The 12,110-nt window shown below is 43.4% G+C and overlaps 1 protein-coding gene across 2 annotated transcripts in view; it reads left to right on the top strand.

Annotated features, from left to right (window-relative positions):
• ME1 (malic enzyme 1) overlaps positions 1–10,212 on the top strand; it is a 385,689-nt gene extending 375,477 nt beyond the window's left edge. Inside the window, exons 13-14 of one of the 2 annotated variants that reach the window (XM_068281558.1) lie at positions 3,665–3,763; positions 9,908–10,212. In XM_068281558.1, coding sequence (XP_068137659.1) covers positions 3,665–3,763; positions 9,908–10,075 — 267 coding nt within the window. In that variant the 3' untranslated portion in view covers positions 10,076–10,212. Of the gene's footprint in view, positions 1–3,664; positions 3,836–9,907 lie in introns of those variants that run through there. The other variant, XM_068281557.1, reaches the window with a different exon arrangement.
• Positions 10,213–12,110: the final 1,898 nt, after the last annotated feature.

Below are 12,110 nucleotides of genomic sequence, written 5' to 3'. Positions count from 1 at the left end.
TATAGATATCTGTTGTAAAAGTTTGGATTCTACTTTCCAGGGATAAAAACCTCCTTTATTTGTGTTAGAAAAAAATGTCATGATGTATAAGCTAGATAAATAATGATAAGGAATGTAATGAGCCTTACCATGATTAATTAACAGAAACAGCACTAACCTTCTACAGGCATTATTCATCTTGCTGATGAACTATGAGGAACTGCAATTTGTGCTTCATCTTGTACAAATCCAAATCTAACTCAAGCATAACAACAGTGTATTCTAGATTTTATCAGGAAGATGGAGTATTCAGTCTAACCCTAGCTAAATATATATACTGCCACGTGCTTTGTTTTACTTGTGCCTTTATTATCTAACATTTTATAGTGGAACTCTGTGTAGATTGAGGGGGGACTATAACAATTCATTGGCCTCAATTCACTAAGCTTATCTCCTGTCTTTAATAACTCTTCTAGAGTTGTTACCATGGTGATAAGGCATGTAGTATTCAGGAAACATTTTACCTCAGGCAAACCTAAAGTTAACTCTTCTGTCTTTAAGTTAACTCTTTAATCCTTAAAATAACTCCAGAGTTAAAGACAGGCTGTTCATTAACTGCGTGTGAAAATAACTACAGAGGAGGTAAATTAACTACAGAGGAGGTAACCTAAGCAATAAAGAGATAAGATGCGTCTCTCACTGTGTGGAGGTAAGTTTTCTCTTGCCTTATTATCTCCAGCATGATCTTAGTGAATTGAGGCCTATGTCTCCCCTGTGGAGATCACCTTTCTTCCTGGTTTCAGTGAATTATATAACTTTTACTGGAAGAGAGAGGAAAGCTGTGCAATAGGAACACAAACAGTATAACCTGACAGAGCATACCTATGAATATGCCACCGGGAGATTTGGGCGCAGGATAGAGCCGGATTACTGCTCTACCCTGCTCCTGCACAAGTCCCGGCAGTGTTAGTTACAGTGGCTGGATAGTGTAATGGCTCTGCCTCAGACGTAGGAGACCTGGGTTCAAATCTCGGCTCTTCCTATTCAGTAAGCCAACACCTCTTTAGTAAGGAGTTCTTTGGGCAAGACTCCCTATCACTGCGCTCTAGTGGCTGCCTCGCAATCGCTTTCAGTCCGACAGAAGAAAAGCGCTATACAAAAAAGGAAAGCATGTATCCAGGAGCACCCACTTAATGCTCAAAGGTAAAAGGAAGTGTGCCAAGATCCTCACCCCTGTACCAAAGGGTCAATACAGTCTATAATCCACAAAGGATCGGCACCACACGATATGTGTATTAAATAGCTCTTAAACTTTTATTGCATAGTAAAAAGTTTGACAGGCAGCTGCCTGTCAAACTTTTTACTATGCAATAAAAGTTTTAGGCCTCTTGCACACTGCAAGCAAATCAGATTCAGATTCAGATTTTTAATCTGTTTTTACATCCGATTCCGATTCAGATTTTTAATCTTAACTGCATGCTGCGTTTTTTGATCCGTTTTTCTGTTGAATGTATTCAAGGAAAATCGGAAACGGAATCGGAATCGGAATCGGAAACGGAATCGGAATCGGAAAACGGATTTGCAGTGTGCAGGGAGCCTAAGAGCTATTTAATACACATATCGTGTGGTGCCGATCCTTTGTGGATTATAGACTATACAAAAAAAGGAATTATTATTAATTACTATTCCCCCTCCAGGTCACCGTGGATAGTGGGGAATGATGTAAGACAGATTCCAGCTATTGCTGGCTGCCGAATTATAGTGTTTTTGTAGTAATTTGTGCCCGGTCTTTTGACGGCGCTCAAGTTACTCCCTGTGCGCTGCTATAGCCGTAATTCCTATTACAGCCTATGGTGGTGCTGGCTGAGCCCAAATCTCCTGCGCTGTTTTAACAGCGCTCACTGACAGAAGTTTTTATCACACCTCACTATACTTAGGCTAGACTCACATTACACCGGATGCATAACAGGGCAACTAAAATGGATATGCTGTGCCATGTCGCAGTGCCGGCAAGATGTTCACACCACCTTTGTGAAACCACTTTGCCACCATCACTACTGCCATTTGGGTCTTCTATTGCTGCTGGATTGCACAAGAAGGTAGGATTCTCATTGGTCCACCATCAACCTGTGAGAATCCTTCCTGGAAATGGAATTGTGAGCCCTATAATTCTGTCTCGGCTCTGAGCTATATACCGAGCTTGTCTCAGAGCCAGGGACGGATCTAGGGGGGGGGGGGGGGGCAAGCGGGTATCTTGCCCCAGGCGCAGTTTGTTGAATTCTTAAAAAGGCGGCAAAATGAATGGCAGTTTATACGCCAAAACCTGACCTTTAGGCGCCAAAACCTGACCTTGCCCCAGGCGCAACTTGGTCTTGATCCGTCCCTGCTCAGAGCCCAGCAGTGATGCCAACAGCGGTGGAATGGAGGGGAGAAACAGGCTAGTGAAAATGGACACTGTCCAATCCCATAGGCTTGCATCGATTTCATCATCATCTGCGGTCTGGAAAAATCTTGCCTCCGCTCCTATTTCACTCTGTTTTAAGTGGAAAATGTGAATGGATCCAATGCTTAAAGGAGTTATCGGGCAAAGTTCGTAAAATGAGCTTTACTCACCTGGGGCTTTCTCCAGCCCCTTACAGCTGACTGTCCCACGCTGACCGCTCCGCTCCCCGCCGCTCTCCCGGGCTCCGTGATCGGTATTCAGAACCGCGACTGTGCGAAGTGCCGCTGTCAATCATGGCCACGTGGGCCGCGGCGAACTGCGCAGAACTACTGCGGCCCACGTGGCCAGGATTGACAGCGGCGGTTTGCGCAGCCGCAGTTCTGAATACCGATCACGGAGCCCGGGAGAGCGGCGGGGAGTGGAGCGGTCGGCGTGGGACAGTCGGCTGCAAGGGGCTGGAGAAAGCCCTAGGTGAGTAAAGCTCATTTTAAGAACTTTGCCTGATAACTCCTTTAAAGTGTACCAGGGACCAAATTTATTCAAAGTTTTATACATACCTGGGGTTTCCTCCAGCCCCATCCGCACGGATCGCTTCCACGGCGCCTTCCTCATTCTTCTCCGTCTTCTGCACCGGGTCCCGTGATTTCGGCCAGCCGCGGCCAGTCTGCGCAAGCGCAGTGCGCTCTCTATCGCATTGTTAGGGGGTGTTGTGATAGATAATGGCAGTTGGTGCGGTCTGTTTTTCCATTTCTGCCAGTGGTAAACATGATTACTGCAGGTTGAATGTGGATCAAACAATATGAACAAATTACATGGTGATGATCAATCATTTCTTGACCTCTCTTCTATTTTTTTAACTTCTCACTTTGCTATGAATATATTTTTCCCCCTTTTCGCGCTGTTCCTCTTTAAGGAGGGGGCTTCATGCTATTTTCATTGGGGAGGGCCCAATGGGTTTTAGTTAGGCCGCTGGTACACTAAGGTAATTCAAGAAATACATTTTGTGAATGAACCCCATAGAGTGCTGGTGGAACTCTGATCAGAATGCATCAACTTTTACCATGTGTAACTGTTTAATGTCTCACAGACACAACACATATTAAACAGAGGAAAATTATTCATATTTTGCTTTTGTAAGCTACACAAAGTTTGTTATTTTTCATTGTGTTTTTTAGTCCAGCAGTTGTATATTCTATGATAACAATGGAGTAATCAGTATCTCTGATCTTTCATAATGCTTAGATCATAGCTGAACAAGTTTCTGATGAACATCTGAAAGAAGGACGTCTGTATCCACCTCTGCAAACAATACAAGAAGTCTCCGTTAAGATTGCAGTTAAAGTAAGCTGGTTCCTGACCATAACTGATGTGTTCTACAGGATCTTCTCAAAAAATTAGCATATTGTGATAAAGTGCATTATTTTCTGTAATGTACTGATAAACATTAGACTTTTATATATTTTAGATTCAAATACACACAACTGAAGTAGTTCAAGCCTTTTATTGTTTTAATATTGATGATTTTGGCATACAGCTCATGAAAACCCAAATTTCCTATCTCAAAAAATTAGCATATTTCATCCAACCAATAAAAGAAAAGTGTTTTTAAAACAAAAAAAGTCAACCTTCAACTAATTATGTTCAGTTATGCACTCAATACTTGGTCGGGAATCCTTTTGCAGAAATGACTGCTTCAATGCGGTGTGGCATGGAGGCAATCAGCCTGTGGCACTGCTCAGGTGTTATGGAGGCCCAGGATGCTTCGATAGTGGCCTTAAGCTCATCCAGAGTGTTGGGTCTTGCGTCTCTCAACTTTCTCTTCACAATATCCCATAGATTCTCTATGGGATTCAGGTCAGGAGAGTTGGCAGGCCAATTGAGCAGAGTAATACCATGGTCAGTAAACCATTTACCAGCTATTTTGCCCTGTGAGCAGGTGCCAGGTCGTGCTGAAAAATGAAATCTTCATCTCCATAAAGCTTTTCAGCAGATGGAAGCATGAAGTGCTCCAAAATCTCCTGATAGCTAGCTGCATTGACCCTGCCCTTAATTAAAACACAGTGGACCAACACCAGCAGCTGACATGGTACCCCAGACCATCACTGACTGTGGGTACTTGACACTGGACTTCAGGCATTTTGGCATTTTCCTCTCCCCAGTCTTCCTCCAGACTCTGGCACCTTGATTTCCAAATGACATGTAAAAGTTGCTTTCATCTGAAAAAAGTACTTTGGACCACTGAGCAACAGTCCAGTGCTGCTTCTCTGTAGCCCAGGTCAGGCGCTTCTGCTGCTGTTTCTGGTTCAAAAGTGGGTTCATGCTTCCATCTGCTGAAAATCTTTATGGAGATGAAGATTTCATTTTTCAGCACGACCTGGCACCTGCTCACAGGGCAAAATAGCTGGTAAATGGTTTACTGACCATGGTATTACTCTGCTCAATTGGCCTGCCAACTCTCCTGACCTGAATCCCATAGAGAACAATGGAGTAATCAGTATCTCTGATCTTTCATAATGCTTAGATCATAGCTGAACAAGTTTCTGATGAACATCTGAAAGAAGGACGTCTGTATCCACCTCTGCAAACAATACAAGAAGTCTCCGTTAAGATTGCAGTTAAAGTAAGCTGGTTCCTGACCATAACTGATGTGTTCTACAGGATCTTCTCAAAAAATTAGCATATTGTGATAAAGTGCATTATTTTCTGTAATGTACTGATAAACATTAGACTTTTATATATTTTAGATTCAAATACACACAACTGAAGTAGTTCAAGCCTTTTATTGTTTTAATATTGATGATTTTGGCATACAGCTCATGAAAACCCAAATTTCCTATCTCAAAAAATTAGCATATTTCATCCAACCAATAAAAGAAAAGTGTTTTTAAAACAAAAAAAGTCAACCTTCAACTAATTATGTTCAGTTATGCACTCAATACTTGGTCGGGAATCCTTTTGCAGAAATGACTGCTTCAATGCGGTGTGGCATGGAGGCAATCAGCCTGTGGCACTGCTCAGGTGTTATGGAGGCCCAGGATGCTTCGATAGTGGCCTTAAGCTCATCCAGAGTGTTGGGTCTTGCGTCTCTCAACTTTCTCTTCACAATATCCCATAGATTCTCTATGGGATTCAGGTCAGGAGAGTTGGCAGGCCAATTGAGCAGAGTAATACCATGGTCAGTAAACCATTTACCAGCTATTTTGCCCTGTGAGCAGGTGCCAGGTCGTGCTGAAAAATGAAATCTTCATCTCCATAAAGCTTTTCAGCAGATGGAAGCATGAAGTGCTCCAAAATCTCCTGATAGCTAGCTGCATTGACCCTGCCCTTAATTAAAACACAGTGGACCAACACCAGCAGCTGACATGGTACCCCAGACCATCACTGACTGTGGGTACTTGACACTGGACTTCAGGCATTTTGGCATTTTCCTCTCCCCAGTCTTCCTCCAGACTCTGGCACCTTGATTTCCAAATGACATGTAAAAGTTGCTTTCATCTGAAAAAAGTACTTTGGACCACTGAGCAACAGTCCAGTGCTGCTTCTCTGTAGCCCAGGTCAGGCGCTTCTGCTGCTGTTTCTGGTTCAAAAGTGGGTTCATGCTTCCATCTGCTGAAAATCTTTATGGAGATGAAGATTTCATTTTTCAGCACAACCTGGCACCTGCTCACAGTGCCAAAACCACTGGTAAATGGTTTACTGACCATGGTATTACTGTGCTCAATTGGCCTGCCAACTCTCCTGACCTGAACCCCATAGAGAATCTGTGCGATATTGTGAAGAGAAAGTTGAGAGACGCAAGACCCAACACTCTGGATGAGCTTAAGGCCGCTATCGAAGCATCCTGGGCCTCCATAACACCTGAGCAGTGCCACAGGCTAATTGCCTCCATGCCACACCGTATTGAAGCAGTCATATCTGCAAAAGGATTCCCGACCAAGTATTGAGTGCATAACTTAACATAATTATTTGAAGGTTGACTTCTTTTGTTTTAACCTCCTTGCCGGTCTAAAAAATCCGGCAAGGAGGCAGCGCCGCACTTTTTTTTTTTTTTTTTTTTTTTAAATCATGTAGCGAGCCCAGGGCTCGCTACATGATAGCCGCTAAGCGGCGGCATCCCCCCACCCACTCCGATCGCCTTCGGCGATCAGAGTATGCAGGGAATCCCGTTGAGAACGGGATTTCCTGCAGGGCTTCCCCGGTCGCCATGGCGACTGGGCGGGATGACGTCACCGACGTCATAGACGTCGGGACGTCAGAGGGAACTCCGATCCGCCCCTTAGCGCTGCCTGGCGCTGCCTGGCACTGATTGGCCAGGCTGTGCAGGGGTCTGGGGCGGGGGGGCGGCTCGGCGCGGCGGGTAGCGGCGAATCGGCGGCGATCGCGACCTACACGCAGCTAGCAAAGTGCTAGCTGCGTGTAGGGAAAAAAAAATTATGCAAATCAGCCCAGCGGGGCCTGAGATATCCTCCTGCGCAGGTTACCCCGAGCTGAGCTCGGGATAACCGGCAAGGAGGTTAAAAACACTTTTCTTTTATTGGTCAGATGAAATATGCTAATTTTTTGAGATAGGAATTTTGGGTTTTCATGAGCTGTATGCCAAAATCATCAATATTAAAACAATAAAAGGCTTGAACTACTTCAGTTGTGTGTATTTGAATCTAAAATATATGAAAGTCTAATGTTTATCAGTACATTACAGAAAATAATGAACTTTATCACAATATGCTATTTTTTTGAGAAGATCCTGTATACTTTGCTATTTATATAGTTTAGCTCTGGCCAATACCAAGCTCAACAGGACAAACTTTGTGTTGTGAAGGTCATTTCCAAGTTATGTATTTCTTCACAGTCAAATAGTTTATTTTAAATTCCTAACTAAATTACTGTATTGTAATGATGCCACGTTTAAAAGATAAAGGCAGCTGTGCACAAATAACTGCATTTCAGATGATTTCCTGCCCTGCAGGCTGCCTCTCCACATCAGAAATGCTGACATTTTACTCACTAGGTTAAGTCTTAGATGGTCCCTATCCTCTCTTTGAATAATTTGGAAGGCTTTGGTTATTTGGTGGCTTATAGGAAACACTCCAGGTCCCAGAATTGTTGCATTTATCAAGTGACTTTGGGGTTTATGCAAAAAAATATGTTAACCAGAATTATGTACGTAAAGTCGTAGCACATGATGAGTAGAGCAGATTGCAATACATGACATGCAATGCATTATGCTCTACTCCTTGTCAACAAAGGAATGTCCGTACAATGTCCGTAAAAGACAAGTTGCTTTATTATGTACTGTACGTATCCAAAGTCACCACATCAATACAACTGTTGTATTGATGTGGTGACTTTGGATACGCCCATAATAAAGCAACTTGTCTTTTACGGACATTGTGCGGACATTTCGTTGTTGACAGTTCACTTTCGGATTGGCTATTCTAGTCCTGGCACTGTCCCAGAAAAGAGTGAGCAGTTTCCACCTACCTTCTGTTACTGCTCTACTCCTTGTGCGGTAAGACTTAACACACGTAATTCTCCTTAAAACAGTTTATTGCACACACCCCTTTATCCCATATTTTTGTAATGTCACCCATATTTGCTGTAATTCCCCATTAAATACATGCTATCTTCAAATCCGTGTGAGAAGTTGTAATAGGGGCATATTAAGACTGTATTGGATGCAGCGCAAGCATTTCAGGATTTGCCCGCCTGGTAACTCTTACTGTACCAGATCTATATAGAGGTAGTAAAATTGTTCTACTTTTATATTGATAAGTTAGGTTTTGATGCTGCAACCAAAACAAATTCAGAAGCCTCTTTACACCACTATATTGTACTGTGGAAAAACTCCCACGGAACCTAGACACTTGGGCTGTTGATTGCTATATTCTTTGGTTCAGCTTCCCACTATGCCTACTTCAAGGCTGACGATATTGGGACATTGTACCTGAATGCTCTACAGTGAGGAACGGAATAATTGTTCCATAGGTGCCTCCATTTTCCAAGAATGCCATCAGAGAAAAGAGAACACAAGATTTCAGTATCCTCTCTGGCTACTAAAATCAGTGCAGGAACGTGTTTTGCATGCTTACAACACTGTTTCTCATCTTCTACTCATAGATTTAGGGAAACCTAGAAGCCAGTCAGTGACTGTCTCAGGGCCATAGCCAATATGAGAGAATACTTCTCCATTTTCACCCCCGGGAACTGTAATTTGCTTTTGGACACCTACAAGTTTATGGTTAGTGCATGTAATGTTCACCCTGACACCCACGAGTGTCAGGTTCCATTTACCGATCAAAGTGCCTGCAATGAATGATCACCGGCCAGTTAAAGGTAGGCCTGCCTTCTAGGTAACCTTACTTACTCTCCTCTGGTGTCAAGAGTGTGTGTCTGAGCACTGATGGGGTCCCTCATTATCACCTGAACTTCCACATAGTAGAAATGTAGACATGCTCCATGTGATATCACCTGCCAACCTCTGCACCAGTGCTAAGCCCAGGGAATGGTCATGAGGGAAAGGAATCATGGCCACTGGTGCCAAGCAAGCAGCATTTTTAGGGGATGATAAATAAGGATGCCTAGAATGTTTTGTTTTTTTATTCACGCATTACTCCTATATGTTCAAGCAAAGTTTAGCATACGTTTATGTAGTGCAGATCCATGATTTTTCTTAACTAACCAAGAGTGAAGTTGAAAAGCTGCACAAATATGGCTGCACAGTTGCACGTGATCTCTCTCTCTTCAAGTTTAGCCCACTTTCAGTCATTATATTTGCATATCTGAGCTAGAGATGGGCTTTAAAGTGCTTGCCCTGCTTACCCCCCTATTTTGGCTTATAGGCAAAACACATTTTACCCAGAAAGGAAACATTTATTTACCCAATCATTGATAACTCTTGCACTTTTCCCTGGATCCACATTACTGAAGCTGCAAAGAGACATAGCTGGCCCCCTCCCCACATAACCACACCCACAAACCTACCCAGGTCATGTCCCCAGCCTTCCATTTGATGCACTGGTAGCCTTTAAGTGTATGTATGGTTGGTTAATGATCCAGCAGCAACTGCGTTCACCTGGATCAGTTTCATGTCTATGGATATTTGCATGTTTGAATGTAAAGCTCATCTCTATGCAGACCATACACTATGTATGTGAAATGATAGTTTGTCCTGTGACATTGAAGACATACCTCTGACAAGCCTAAAGTTTCATACAGGAGAATTTATTCACTGTCCACATGCTAGGTCCACTTTAACATATTATTCATTATTACTGAAAGGCCAGGGATATGATGGATTATTTTACATATGGGGCATGCACATTTCAATAAACCCACAGCGTATGTCTCAGAAAACAGAACCATTAAACCTTTTGGTAAACATAGCAGAACAACTGCAGCCTGTTTTGTCACTGTGCCTGACGCATTAACCCATGACAGGTCACATCCATCACTCTGGCATAAGCATATTTTGCTGTGTCCCTCCAGGTTGTAGAGAATGCATACAAGGATGGATCCGCCTCTGTTTTTCCGGAGCCCAAGGATAAGGAGGCATTTGTCCGCTCTCGGATGTACAGCACTGATTATGACCAGTTTGTGGTGGATTCCTACTCCTGGCCAAAGGAGGCCATGAAGGTTCAGACTGTCACACTATAGACAATCAAGAATACAGATGACTTTCATTATGGTGCATTACAGGGCTTATTGGAGTGGCAAGGTTTTTTTATTGATTTTTACATTTAAAAAGTTCATTTTGTAAATCACATCTTTAAAATAAAAATATCATGCAGTGACTAGTTATTTTTCTCCAATGAGTATCAAAGTGTTTGCTTTCTTTTTCATGAAACTCAACTCTTGATACATTTCTAAATATACCATCTGGCAGCCCAGAAAGACGAGTATATTACATTTTGCATGTCTAAATTTTTCAACTGCAGATTCACTAACCAAAGCAGGTGGCATACAGTACATGTCCACTTGAATCTCAGAAATAGCACTTTAGGTATTCACTTTGGGGAAAATGTGATGTGACACAAATGTCAGAGAAAATGTTTAGTTAAAGGGATACTTAAGTCAAAAATAAAAAATGATTTTTACTCACCTGGGGCATCCCTCATCCCCCTGAAGCTGTATGGTGCCCTCGCAGCCTCGCTCCGATCCTCCTGTCCCCGCCGGCGGCTACTTCCGGGTTCAGCGACAGCCGGCGACAGCGGAGAATCACTCGCGTTCCCAGCCTGTCGCCGAACCCGGAAGTAGCCGTCGGCGGGGACAGGAGGATCGGAGCGAGGCTGCGAGGGCACCATACAGCTTCAGGGGGCTGAGGGATGCCCCAGGTGAGTAAAAATCATTTTTTTATTTTTGACTTAAGTATCCCTTTAACATCCCTCAATAAAGGCGTACATTTAAAGTGGACCCAAATTAAAAATACAAGATTTCAGAAATAAAATCTATTTTCTAAATTATAATAATAAATAGCAGCCTTTTTTCAGCTGCAGGATGACAAATATAACATTTTACATTTATTGGAGGAACCCCTCCCTTCCTTTCATATTGCCGGGACAGAATCCGGCAAAATGCTGGAGTAGGTGGTGTCTGGCAAAGGAGGAATTGCTAATGGCTGCCCCCTGCGTAACCCTAGTTATAAAAAGAGAAGGGTGAAAAGCATGCACTGAAATGCTCATAGGCTTGAAGGAGTGTTTATTTATCTTTGTATGTGTCAGAGTGGTGCAACTAAATATTTTGAATTAAAAACATTTTTGGTTTGGGTTCGCTTTAAGATAACCACCAGTGAACTTTGGTGCAAGATATTGCCAATAGTTAGATCGGTAATATCTCAATGTGTAAAACGAATTAATCCTCATCTCCACTACCTTATCGCTTAAAACTAACCTCCCTCTCAGCTGCCTTATCACCTAACAATAACCTCCCTCTCAGCTACCTTATCACCTAACACTAACCTCCCTGCATGCTACCCTATCGAATAGCACTAACCCCTTTCTTCATGCCTAACACTTACCTCCCTCCCCTTTACCTTACTGCCTAACACTTACCTCCCTCCCTGCTACCTTATCGCCTAACGCTAACCTCCCTCTCCATGCCTAACACTTACCTCCCTCCCTGTTACCTTATCGCCTAACACTATTCTCTCTCCCCATGCCTTACATTTACCTCCCTCCCTGCTACCTTATTGCCTAACACCTCCCTCTGAGCTACCTTATCGCCTAACACTAACCTCTCTGCACGCTACCGTATCGCATAACACTAACCCCCTCTTCATGCCTTGCACTTACCTTCCTCCCCGCTACCTTACCGCCAAACACTAACCTCCCTCTCCTTGTCTAACACTTACCTCCCTCCCTGCTACCTTATAGCCTAACACTTACCTCCCTCCCAGCTACCTTATCATCTAACACTAAACTCCCTCCCCATGCCTTACATTTACCTCCCTCCCTGCTACCTTATTGCCTAACACCTCCCTCTGAGCTACCTTATCGCCTAACACTAACCTCTCTGCACGCTACCGTATCGCATAACACTAACCCCCTCTTCATGCCTTGCACTTACCTCCCTCCCCGCTACCTTACCGCCAAACACTAACCTCCCTCTCCTTGTCTAACACTTACCTCTCTCCCTGCTACCTTATCGCCTAACACTTACCTCCCTCTCAGCTACCTTATCGCCTAACACTAAC

The sequence above is a fragment of the Hyperolius riggenbachi genome, chromosome 4 (genome assembly GCF_040937935.1).
Source record: "Hyperolius riggenbachi isolate aHypRig1 chromosome 4, aHypRig1.pri, whole genome shotgun sequence".
In the NCBI taxonomy this organism is placed as follows: Eukaryota; Metazoa; Chordata; class Amphibia; order Anura; family Hyperoliidae; genus Hyperolius; species Hyperolius riggenbachi.
This window is presented reverse-complemented; position numbering and strand designations above follow the sequence as displayed.